The 13,797-nt window shown below is 37.2% G+C and overlaps 1 protein-coding gene across 1 annotated transcript in view; it reads right to left on the bottom strand.

Moving 5' to 3' along the window:
* Positions 1-13,797, bottom strand: part of Stpg2 (sperm tail PG rich repeat containing 2) — a 504,407-nt gene that overhangs the window by 408,030 nt on the left and 82,580 nt on the right. Inside the window, exon 7 of the mRNA NM_198659.2 lies at positions 3,758-3,865. Coding sequence (NP_941061.1) covers positions 3,758-3,865 — 108 coding nt within the window. The remainder of the gene's footprint in view (positions 1-3,757; positions 3,866-13,797) is intronic.

Below are 13,797 nucleotides of genomic sequence, written 5' to 3'. Positions count from 1 at the left end.
TCTAAAACCATTTGGCTCTCACTTTTTTTGGGGGGGGGGTTGGGAGACTTTTAATGATTGTTTCTATTTCCTTGTGGTTATAAGACTATTCAGATAGTTTACCTGATTTTTATTTAACTCTGGAAAGTGGTTTCTGTCTAGAAAATCATCATCCATTCCATTTAGATTTTGCAATTTTGTGGTGTACAGGCTTTTGAAGTAAGACCTGACGAATCCCTGATTATCCTCAACGTTCACTGTTAAATCTTTCTTTTCATTTCTGATTTTTGTTAATTTGGGTACTGTCTCTCTACCTTTTAGTTAGTATAACTAAGGGTTTATCTATCTTGTTGATTTTCTCAAAGACACAGCTCTTGGTTTGTTGATTTTTTGTGCTGTTCTCTGTGTTCCTAATTGATTGATTTCAGCCCTTAGTTTGATTGTTTCCTGACATCTACTCATCCTGAGCTTTCAGATGTACTTTTAAATCACTAGTGTGAGAACTCTCCAATTTATTATGAAGGGACTTAGTGCTATAAACTCTCCTCTTAGCAATGCTTTCATTGTGTCCCATAAGTTTGGGTACGTCCTGCTCTTATTTTTATTGAATTCTATAAAGTCCTTAATTAATTAATTTATTTCTTCCCAAACCCAATGGTCATTGAGTAGAGGGTTGTTCAGTTTCCATGAGTATGTAGGCTTTCTGTTGTTTCTGTTGTTGAAGTCCATGTTTAATCCATGGTTGTCTGATAAAATACAAAGAATTATTTCAATCTTCTTGTATAAGTTGAGGTTTGCTTTGTGACTGAATATATTGTCAATTTTTGGAGAAGGTTCCATGAGGTGCTGAGAAGAAGGTATACTCTTTACTATTTGGGTGAACTCTTCAGTACATATCTGGATTTATAAACTCTGTTATCTCTGTTTAGTTTCTCTCTCAGTGCCCTGTCAATTGGTAAGAGTTAGGTGTTGAAGTCTCCCAGTAGTGAGGAAGTTTATTAATGTGTGGAGTTTGATGTGTGATTTCAGATTCTGTAATGTTTCTTTTATGGATGTTCATGATCTTGCATTTGGGGCATACATGTTCAGAATGGAGAGGCCATTTTGCTGGCCATATTACATTTGATAAGTACAAAGTATCGTATCCTTCCCCATCTCTTTTTATTACTTTTGGATGAAAGTTTATTTTATTAAATATGAGAATGGCTACTCCTTTCTGTTTCTTCAGTCTGTTTTCTTGCAAGACATTTTTCCAGCACTTTATTTTGAGGTAATGTCTAACTTTGTTACTGAGGTGTGTTTCTTGTATGCAACAGGATTATGAATCCTGTTTATTCATCCACTCTGTTAACCTGGGTATTCTTATTGAGGAATTGAGTCCATTGATGTTGAGAGATATTAATGGCCAATGACTGTTAGTTCCTGTTATTTTGATGATAGTGGTGATACTGTGAGGGAAGAGGTAGACTGGGATTCTTTTCTTTTGGTTTTGCTTATGTGGAATTATATAATTATTTCATGTGTTTTCTTGGGTGCCGATACCCTCCTTATGCTAAAGTTTTCCTTCTGGTATCCTCTCTCAGGCTAAATTAGTAGAAAGATATTGATTAAATTTAGTTTTGCTGTGGAATATCTTGCTTTGTCAGTCTACAGTGATTGAAACTTTTTCTGGGTATAGTAGTCTGGGCTGACACCTGTGATCTCTTAGAGACTGTACAACATCTGCCCAGTCCCTTTTGGCTTTTAAAAGTCTCATGTAATTCTAATAGGTCTGCCTTTATAAGTTACTTAGCATTTATCCCTTGTGGTTTTTAATATTCTTTCTTTATTCTGAGCATTTAGTTTTCTAATTATTATGTGATGGGAGGATTTTCTTTTTTGGTCCACTCTATTTGGTGTTCTGTATGCTTCTTATACATTCAAAGAGACATTCATTGCTACCTTGCACTTTTTATCTATTCCTGTGTGATTCACTGTGGTGCATAGGGGGTTCACAATGTATACCATTTTCTCCTTTCCATTATATGAATTTACCTACAGGGTAGCTAATTTCACACTACCAGCATAATATCAACCAACTTGCAGAAGTCCTGGAAACCACCATTGTCTCTTGAAAGTTGATATGGGTCCACTGTAACCCATCCTTTCCAGAGAGCCAACAACATTGCTTTCTGGTTTATACTCTATGTGTATGTATAAAATCAAGCAACTATGTGTATGTTTCCTTAACCCCACAATCTTATACAAAATCGCAGTGTATCAAATATGCTTTTTGTATTTTGGGAAAACAAGTAAATGTTAAGGCCAACTAACCTGACCTCTAAGAGACCAGGAAAGGGCATGTTGGCTCCTGGGTGTGTCAATTTTTACAATCCCATGAATAGTTTTAACGTGTATCCAGAATTTAGAACCATGGTTGCAATGAAAATCTTATGTTTTATAAAGTAATATATCAAAATATGAGGAGATTCATTGCATTTTGGTAAAATACTAAACCATTCCTGAAATACATCTAAAATTTCCCAGAAGTATATATGCATTTACTCCTATAAAGCAGAAATTGTTACTACTAAGTCTACCTTCTTAATTGGATTGTTTCTTTTTCTATTACTATAATTCATATATCTTTTCAAATTAAACTACACAAACTCCCTCTGTTGAGGCAATCAGGGTTAGTTTTAACTCCTCTGTGTCTTCTGCCATTATTCTTTCTTTTACTACCATTCCTTTGAACCAAATTATTATTTTTTTTCCATCTATAAATATAATTTAAGTGCTTGCTGTCAAATGACATAAAATTAGATCTATATACTAGATGAACAGAAGCCACAAAAACCTAAAAAGTGTCAATTATTACCTGTATTTTTAAAACTCAAAGGTATCCATACACACACACACACATGTGCACACACTGTCCTTTATGCATACCTCTTGTGCAGTGCCTTAAGTACCATTAAGTTGCTCAAGACTAAAACCTAATATTTACTTTTGAGTCTCCCTAGTCCCTCAATTCATTTAACTCATTAAAATATAATCTTAATTATATCTATAAAATATATATTTAATCTGTCTTCAAGGAGGAGATCTTAAATATACTGAAACCAAAGTAGTTGTCTATAATAACTTTCCCAAGTTAAATAAAATAATCAGAGCTGCACAGAGTACAAGTAGATAATTTTCACGATTACCTTGTCTGCAGGCTGCTGCATTATAAATGTTTGCCAGTCTCTTAATTTTTTTTCTATAGAAATATCCTAAAGATATTTGAGTTTTCTTGGAATCCTCAAATAACCTGAAGTGGTCACTACGGAACATATACTTCAACTGCAACATTACTAGTAAAAATCCCAGGGGCAGGTGCATGTGTGCCTCTATGGAGGGTATGACAGAATACTGTCATATCTTTCTCCACTTTTTACATATTTCTACATGGACTAAACTTAATACTCCATTCATGCATTAGTAAACTACACTTTAGGATTCAAAATAAATTGGGTATTTCTTATCATCCAAACTGAATGTTCACATGTGCAAATTTGTAGAAAATATTTAATAGGTGTTTACAGTTCAAATAATCATGTGTGTATTTGTTGATAGTCAATCTTATTTCACATAACTGTGCCCACAATTCTGCAGGGTTTTGCCCCTAATATACCCACTTCTAATTTTCTGTATGTCTTTTTGTATTTTATAATCTCCTTAAACACCTTTAGATTTGTTACTGGTTCCACACCATGCCTGTTACACTATGTATATGAAAATGTATGTATACCATTACCTCTGTTTCAGAAAAGAAAATAAAAGATGGAGAATTCACAAGTGCTGACATGGATTTTATCATGTCAAATTCACTTTTAATGTTGTACTTTCCAGGTCCTGGTACACCCTAAGTTACAGAAAGAAAGAAAGAAAGAAATACATTAAGAAAGGATTCTCTTTCTACAACACCTAAGAAAAAACTGGATAATTCTTTTAGGCTATTACCAAAATCTGTCATTAAGAGAAAAGCAGGAAGGAAAACTTCCTACAAAGAAACAAGAAAAAGAAAGAGGGAGGAGAGAGAGGGAGAGGAGAGAGAGAGAGAGAGAGAGAGAGAGAGAGAGAGAGAGAGAGAGAGAGAAAGAGAGAGAGAGAGAGATCCTGGTCAAAGTATCATTTGGACCTGAAATTACACTTCCTGAAGCTTTGCTGCCCTCTGCTGATGAAGAGAAAAATATTCCTACCTTTTCTCATGGCTACCTATTAAAAGAAAGAAATAAAAATGTTTTCAACTCTTCTTTCATTTCAGGATATAAATGTAGCCTTTCCCCTGTAAATGTGTTTGGTTTGGAGTACAGATCATTGGTAAAATTCCTGCTTACCATGTGCACAAGGTTCAGCACATAGCAGCAGCAGCAAGAAAATTTTCACTGTCTTCTCCAAATTCTATTAATCAATAGCAAAACAAATAGACAGCAGGAAATATTTTAAACACAAATGATTGATGTAAAAAACTAAACTTTTACTTGAATACTTTTCAGTAAATAAAACTTAATTTTATTAATGGCAAACTCCAAATTCTGCACTTCCATGTCTGATGTCTCCAAATCCTTTCAGCTTCGTCAACAGCAACACACTTCTTTCTCTTAGGCTCGTTCCACCTTCTGCTAACAGCTTTTCTAGGCAAGGATCCCATGGCTCTAATTTCTCTCTCCATTATTCTGGGGTCTCCAAGGCAATCCAGGCTTCACCTTCAATGATCTCTCTAGGCCTCTGTGCACTTCTTTCAACAAGGCCCCAGCTCCTAATAGTACCACTCTCTACAAGAGATGAGGCCATTTTCATTCAAGCTCCCATATGACTCCTGCTCTTGCTTGGTTAGAGTTACCCCTAAGATATTTTGTTTCTGGCTAAGACTCATGCTCCTTGTGAGGGTCTGGCCACTAGGAATTTGACCATGCTACAGCAAGTATATGGACCAAAATAACTGAACCTGTTGGGTTTGTGGGGGAAGAGATGGGAGGGTAAGGGGGTGGAGGCATCACAGGTGAAGAGGGCAGCTGGCATGGGAAGACGTGGAGATGAGAGAGATGGAGACATATGATGTGAGATTTCCAAACAATCAATAAAAACTAATAAAATAGTCATAATAGTCAGTGGTCTCAGATAAAATACAAACAAGCAGATTAATTCAATGGCACTAGAGAGGAAAGTCTGGAGCTGAAGTTTGAATGATCCAACAAAATGGAAACAAAAATTGGCAATACTGATTTTTAAAAAATCTAAGCAACAAGGGGAAATTTTCAGCAATAAAGTTGACATTTTGGAAAAAAATATGAGGAGTAAATTAAAATTGTAATGAACAACAGAAACAAAATCAACATAGATACTACCAAAGATGTGATCAAGCAAAAGTAAAAGTAAACAAGGATGGAGACAAAGTCAATTAAATACTACAGTCAAGTATCAATAAAGGACAAAACAGACATGGCAATAGTTAGGGCTCCTGAATACCATGAAGGAGGGAACCTTAGCCAGGTTACACATGCATATATCCCCAGAAGATGAGAGAAAAGGGCAGGAGGATCATGAGGCTACCCTATTATACAAAACGAGTTCCAGGTAAGCTCTGTAATGAGCCCTATCTCAAAACCATTAATAAGTAACTATTATTATCATTATTATCATTATTTTGCCCTGTCTTTAATTCTGCTGCTATTTGTATTCTTTGTCTACAATAAGCCAGAGACTTCATCAGTGTTGTTTGACTTGAGTAACTGAGCCCTTTTTTCTATTGCTAGTGCAATCATGAATAGTAACAGATGTTGTTACGGTACTGCACTGAGAACATTGAGTACTTTATAACCAACAACTAGAAGAACAACTAATGTTTACCAATCACCTGCTTTTGCCCAGAACTATTTAAGTTTCAATTCACAGATAAGAAAATCATAATGCGATCCGGGCACCCTCCCGGCCAGAGGACAGTTGTCTGCCTGGACCAGAAGGCCTTTGCCTCAGGATCGGCGGGAGCCATCTTGGTTCCGGGCTTCCTCTGAAAGTAGACTGCACAGGTGAGAGTGTGCACAACAGAAGCTAACCTATTCTGCAACAGGCAGGAGCCACAGAGCTTCTGAGGCAGCACCCTTTTTGGGCGCCAGACATCCAGCCACCTTCCCGACCAGTGGACAGGTATCTGCCAGGCCCGGGAGGCTTTAGCCTCAGGATCCGCGTGAGCCATCTAGGTTCAGGGACTCCTCTGAAAGTAGTCTGAAGAGGTGAGAGTGTGGACTCCAGAAGCTAACAGCTTTTGTGACAGGCCAAAGCAACACACCTTCTGGGAAAGGTCCTGTTATGGGCCTTCATCTTCGGCTAGGAGGAGGTCCACACAGCAGATATCTGTGCACCTTCCCTGTAAGAGGAAATCTTGCCTGCAGAGACTGCTCTGACCACTGAAACTCAGAGGAGAGAGCTAGTCTACCAGGTCTGCTGATAGAGGATAACAGAATCACCAGAAGAACAATCTCTAAATATAGACAACTATAACAACTAACTCCAGAGATTACCAGATGGCGAAAGGTAAACGTAAGAATCTTACTAACAGAAACCAAGAACACTCACCATTATCAGAACCCAGCACTCCCACTTCAGAAGTCCAGGACACCCCAACGCACCTGAAAAGCTAGACCCGGATTTAAAAGCATATCTCATGGTGATGGTAGAGGACATCAGGAAGGACTTTAATAGCTCAGTTAAAGAAATACAGGAGAACACTGCTAAACAGGTAAAAGACATTAAAAAGGAAGCACAAAAATCCCTTAAAGAACTGCAGGAAAACACAACCAAAGAGGTGATGGAATTGAATAAAACCATCCAAGACCTAAAAAGAAAGTAGACACAATAAAGAAAACCCAAAGTGAGGCAACTCTGGAGATAGAAACCCTAGGAAAGAAATCTGGAACCATAGATGTGAGCATCAGCAACAGAATACAAGAGATGGAAGAGAGAACCTCAGGTGCAGAAGATTCGATAGAGAACATTGGTACAACAGTCAAAGAAAATGGAAAATGCAAAAAGATCCTAACTCAAAACATTCAGGAAATCCAGGACACGATGAGAAGACCAAACTTACGGATAATAGGAGTAGATGAGAATGAAGATTTTCAACTCAAAGGACTGGCAAATATCTTCAACAAAATTATAGAAGAAAAGTTCCCAAACCTAAAGAAAGAGATGCCCATGAACATACAAGAAGCCTACAGAATTCCAAGTAGTCTGGACCAGAAGAGAAATTTCTCCTGATAGATAATAATCAGAACAACAAATGCACTAAATAAAGATAGAATACTAAAAGAAGTAAGGGGAAAAGGTCAAGTAACATATAAAGGCAAGCCTATCAGAATTACACCAGATTTTTCACCAGAGACTATGAAAGACAGAAGAGACTGGACAGATGTTTTACAGACACTAAGAGAACACAAATTCCAGGCCAGGCTACTATACCCAGCCAAACTCTCAATTACCATAGATGGAGAAACCAAAGTATTCCATGAAAACAACAAATTCACACATTATCTTTCCACAAATCCAGCCCTTCAAAGGATATTAACAGGAAAAAAAAAAACAATACAAGGATAGAAACCATGCCCTAGAAAAAGCAAGAAGGTAATCCCTCAATAAACCTAAAAGAAGACAGCCACAAGAACAGAATGCCAACTTTAACAACAAAAATAACAGGAAGCAACAATTACTTTTCCTTAATATCTCTTAATATCAATGGACTCAACTCCCCAATGAAAATACATAGACTAACAGACTGGCTACACAAACAGGACCCAACATTTTGCTGCTTACAGAAAACTCATCTCAGAGAAAAAGATAGACAATACCTCAGAATGAAAGGCTGGAAAACAATTTTCCAAGCAAATGGTATGAAGAAACAAGCTGGAGTAGTCATTCTAATATCTAAGAAAATCGAATTCCAACCCAAAGTCATCAAAAAAGACAAGGAGGGGCACTTCATACTCATCAAAGGTAAAATCCTCCAAGATGAACTATCAATTCTGAATATCTATGCTCCAAATACAAGGGCAGCCACATTTATTAAAAAACTTTAGTAAAGCTCAAAGCACACATTGCACCTCATTAATAATAGTGGAAGACTTCAACACACCACTTTCACCAATGGACAGGTCATGGAAACAAAAACTGAACAGGGACACAGTGAAACTAACAGAAGTGATGAAACAAATGGACTTAACAGATATCTACAGAAAAATTTATCCTAAAACAAAAGGATATACCTTCTTCTCAGCACTTCATGGTACCTTCTACAAAATTGACCACATAACTGGTCACAAAACAAGCCTCAACATATACAAAAATATTGAAATTGTCCCATGCATCCTATCAGATCATCATGGACTAAGGCTGATCTTTAATAACAAAATAAATAATAGAAAGCCAACATTCACATGGAAACTGAACAACACTCTTCTCAATGATACCTTGGTCAAGGAAGGAATAAAGAAAGAAATTAAGGACTTTTTGGAGTTTAATGAAAATGAAGCCAAATCATACCCAAACTTATTGGACAAAATGAAAGCATTTCTAAGAGGAAAACTCATAGCTCTGAGTGCCTCCAAAAAGAAACTAGAGAGAGCACACATTAGCAACTTGACAACACACCTAAAAGCTCTAGAACAAAAGGACACAAGTTCACCCAAGAAGAGTAGATGGCAGGAAATAATCAAACTCAGGGGCGAAATCAACCAAGTGGAAACAAGAACTATTCAAAGAATCAGCCAATCAAGGAGCTGGTTCTTTGAGAAAATCAAAAAGATAGATAAACCCCTAGCCAGATGCACTAGAGGGCACAGGGAAAGCATCTTAATTAACAAAATCAGAACTGAAAAGGGAGACATAACAACAGATCCTGAAGAAATCCAAAACACCATCAGATCCTTCTACAAAAGGCTATACTCAACAAAATTGGAGAACCTGGAAAAAATGGACAAGTTTCTAGACAGATACCAGGTACCATAGTTAAATCAAGATTAGGTTAATGATCTAAACAGTCTTATATCACCTAAAGAAATAGAAGCAGTCATTAATAGTCTCCCAACCAAAAAAACCCCAAGACCAGATGGGTTTAGTGCAGAGTTCTATCAGACCTTCAAAGAAGATCTAATTCCAGTTCTTCACAAATTATACCACAAAATAGAAACAGAAGGTACTCTACCCAACTCATTCTATGAAGCCACAATTACTCTGATACCTAAACCACAATAAGACCCAACAAAGATATAGAACTTCAGATAAATTTCCCTTATGAATATTGATGGAAAAATCCTCAATAAAGTTCTTGCTAACAGAATCCAAGAACACATCAAAACAATCATCCATACTGACCAAGTAGGTTTGATCCCAGGGATGCAAGGATAGTTCAATATACAGAAGTTCATCAACGTAATCCAGTATATAAACAAACTCAAAGACAAAAACCACATGATCATCTCGTTAGATGCTCAGAAAGCATTTGACAAAATCCAACACCCATTCATGATAAAAGTCTTGTAGAGATCAGGAATTCAAGACCCATACCTAACCATGATAAAGGCAATCTACAGCAAACCAGTAGCCAACATCAAAGTAAATGGTGAGAAGCTAGAAGCAATCCCACTAAAATCAGGGACTAGACAAGGCTGTCCACTCTCTCCCTATCTATTCAACATTGTACTTGAAGTCCTAGCCAGAGAAATTCAACAACAAAAGGAGATCAAAGGGATACAAATTGGAAAGGAAGAAGTCAAAATATCACTTTTTGGAGATGATATGATAGCATATATAAGTGACCCTAAAAATTCCACCAGAGAACTCCTAAGCCTAGTAAACAACTTCAGTGAAATAGCTGGATATAAAATTAACTCAAACAAGTCAATGGCCTTTCAGGATAAACATGCTGAGAAAGAAATTAGGGAAACAACAACTTTCTCAATAGTCACAAATAATATAAAATACCTTGGTGTGACTCTAACTAAGAAAGTGAAAGATCTGTATGATAAGAACTTCAAGTCTCTGAAGAAAGAAATTAAAGAAGATCTCAGAAGATGGAAAGATCTCCCATGCTCATGGATTGGCAGGATCAATATAGTAAAAAATGGCTATCTTGCCAAAAGCAATCTACAGATTCAATGCAATCCCCATCAAAATTCCAACTCAATTCTTCAACGAATTAGAAAGGGCAATCGGCAGATTCATATGAAATAACAAAAAACCTAGGATAGCAAAAACTCTTCTCAAGGATGAAAGAACCTCTGGTGGGATCACCATGCCTGACCTAAAGCTGTACTACAGAGCAATTGTGATAAAAACTTCATGGTACTGGTATAGCGACAGACAAGTAGAACAATGGAACAGAATTGAAGACCCAGAGATGAACCCACACACCTATGGTCACTTGATCTTTGACATGGGAGATAAAACCATCCAGTGGACAAAAGGCAGCATTTTCAACAAATGGTGCTGGACAATAATGCGAATTGATCCATTCCTATCTCCTTGTACTAAGGTCAAATCTAAGTGGATTGAGGAACTCCACATAAAACGAGAGACACTGAAACTTATAGAGGAGAAAGTAGGGAAAAGCCTCGAAGATATGGGTACAGGGGAAACATTCCTGAATAGAACAGCAATGGCTTGTGCTGTAAGATCGAAAATCGATAAATGGGACCTCATAAAGTTGCAAAGCTTCTGCAAGGCAAAAGACACCGTCAATAAGACAAAAGGACCACCAACAGATTGGGAAAGGATCTTTACCTATCCTAAATCAGATAGGGGGCTAATATCCAATATATATAAAGAACTCAAGAAGGTGGTCTCCAGAAAATCAAATAACCCCATTAAAAAATGGGGCTCAGAGCTGAACAAAGAATTCTCACCTGAGGAATACCGAATGGCAGAGAAACACCTGAAAAAATGTTCAACATCCTTAATCATCAGGGAAATGCAAATCAAAACAACCCTTAGATTCCACCTCACACCAGTCAGAATGGCTAAGATAAAAAATTCAGGTGACAGCAGATGCTGGCGAGGATGTGGATAAAGAGGAACACTCCTCCATTGTTGGTGGGATTACAAACTTGTACAACCACTCTGGAAATCAGTCTGGCGGTTCCTCAGAAAATTGGACATAGTACTACCAGAGGATCCCGCAATACCTCTCCTGGGCATATATCCAGAAGATGTCCCAACCGGTAAGAAGGACACATGCTCCACTATGTTCCTAGCAGCCTTATTTATAATAGCCAGAAGCTGGAAAGAACCCAGATGCCCCTCAACAGAGGAATGGATACAGAAAATGTATCTACACAATGGAGTACTACTCAGCTATTAAAAAGAATGAATTTATGAAATTCCTAGGCAAATGGATGGACCTGGAGGGAATCATCCTGAGTGAGGTAACCCAACCAGACAGGAACTCACACAATATGTACTTACTGATAAGTGGATATTAGCCCAGAAACTTAGGATACCCAAGACAATAGATACAATTAGCTAAACGTATGAAACTCAAGAAGAACAAAGACCAAAGTGTGGACACTGTGCCCCTTCTTAGAACTGGGAACAAAACACCCATGGAAGGATTTACAGAGACAAATTTTGGAGCTGTGATGAAAGGATGGACCATCTAGAGACTGCCATATCACATAATCAGCTTCCAAACGCTGACACCATTGCACACACTAGTAAGATTTTGCTGAAAGGATCCAGATATAGCTGTCTCTTGTGAGACTATGCCGGGGCCTAGCAAACACAGAAGTGGATGCTCACAGTCAGCTCTTGGATGGATCACAGGGCCCCCAATGGAGGAGCTAGAGAAAGTATCCAAGGAGCTAAAGGGACCTGCAACCCTATAGGTGGAACAACAATATGAACTAGCCAGTACCCCGGAGCTCTTGACTCTAGCTGCATATGTATCAAAAGATGGCCTAGTCAGCCATCACTGGAAAGAGAGGCCCATTGGACTTGCAAACTTTATATGCCCCAGTACAGGGGAATGCCAGGGCCAAAAAGTGGGAGTAGGTGGGTAGGGGAGTGGGGGGGAGGGTATGGGGACTTTTGGGATAGCATTGGAAATGTAAATGAGGAAAATACCTAATAAATATTTTTAAAAAAAGAAAATCCTAATGCAAATAAATTATTTCCAAATCTCCACAGTGTTTAAGTAGTTGTTACTGACATACTGCAATCACCAACTTCCCTTATTCAGATATGAAGATTTATGTTTAACATCCTGGCCAAGAAACATAAGCAATTGTTGGAGAAACCAGAAGCAGAGCAAGGTTCAGAGAAGGATCAGTTCAATTCTGAATGCTAGTTCCATAGTCCCTATATGACATCAAATGGAGGTGTCATACATGCATTAATTTCTACAGGGTTAGAGATCAGAGAGGAATCAGCATTGTACACACAGTGAGAGTAAAAAGAATAGACAGTAATAACTGGAACCATAAAACTGCATGTGTTATCTGGGAAAACTGCCTAAATAAAAAAGATACAATGGCTAAAACACCACTTCCTGTTTATGTGATTCTTGGTATTGTGTTTATAGTATAGGAAAACAGCCCCTTCACTTGAAATGAAATGTATTTTTGATATATGTCCCAGATACAATTAACACTCATAGTTCATCCTTATGATGGATTGAACAGAGAGCATGTAAATTGGATTTGGATCACAGAGTGCATCTGTCAATTAAATTTGTTTGCATAATTACAGTGTAAACTTTGATTCATTAAAAAAACATAATGTATATTTTGACTCATCTCATAAAGCAAAGATTCTCTGGGTGTTTTTTAACTATTCAGATTTGAACAAAATGAAATCAATAAACATGGTAAGGCAAACTCTAAGAATCATTATATCAATCAACAATAGCACTATAATTGCCATTGGGCCTCAAATGTCACACTTCGCCCGTATGTCATCCAAGTGAGAATATTAAATTAGAGACAGGAAGTGCTTCATAGACTAAATCATGTACTCATTACCCATCCATATGTTTAGTTACTGCAATAGAAAACAACATAGATATCTGGTACAAATTTAGGTAAGCAAATCAAAGGAGGAAAAATGAAAATGTAAGTTACTGAGCTTGGCCATATATTACTCCTCAGAGAAGAAAGTTGCAATATACAGTACCATACAGAAAACTGGATGAAACTCAGCAATGCACATGAAAAGCTATTTTGATTCCATAGTCCATTTGCTGAATAACAATTCATGTCAACACTGGCATTCGTAACTCAGCTGAGCCAATACTGTTTTACAGCAGGCTGAACCCATACTTTCCACCACAGACTTATCTGCTTTTTTACCAAGAAATAAAATAAACAAATAATTTTTACAGTTTTCTTGAAAATACTACAAACAAGGTTCATAATGCCTATTTTAGCAAATAGATTAATATGTAAATGTTTGAAGTTCAACAGTTATTAGTATGCAATATAACGTGAAGCTCCACATACAGTTACTTTTTTGCTTTTTTCAAACCTAAATTCCCTTTTCAACATGAAAAATTTTATCATTAATTGAATAATACACAGAGTTAAATCATCCAAATAAAGAAATAGTAAGGATTGTAAATCTTAAATGAGTTGAAGGAACCATATATGGTTAATTGGTACAAAATACTCACCCAAATAGTGTCCAATTCCAGCTTGGACCAGGCAGGCAGAGAAGTATTGAATGGAAATTGGCTCAAATGAAAAGCATCCTTCCTTATACCCAGGAGCAACATTTAATTAAATCTAACTTATTGTTTTAAGAGTTGGTTTG

Source organism: Mus musculus, chromosome 3, assembly GCF_000001635.26.
Source record: "Mus musculus strain C57BL/6J chromosome 3, GRCm38.p6 C57BL/6J".
NCBI classification, from domain to species: Eukaryota; Metazoa; Chordata; class Mammalia; order Rodentia; family Muridae; genus Mus; species Mus musculus.
The sequence above is the reverse complement of the archived record's forward strand: the minus strand, read 5'-3'. Positions and strand labels throughout refer to the sequence as shown.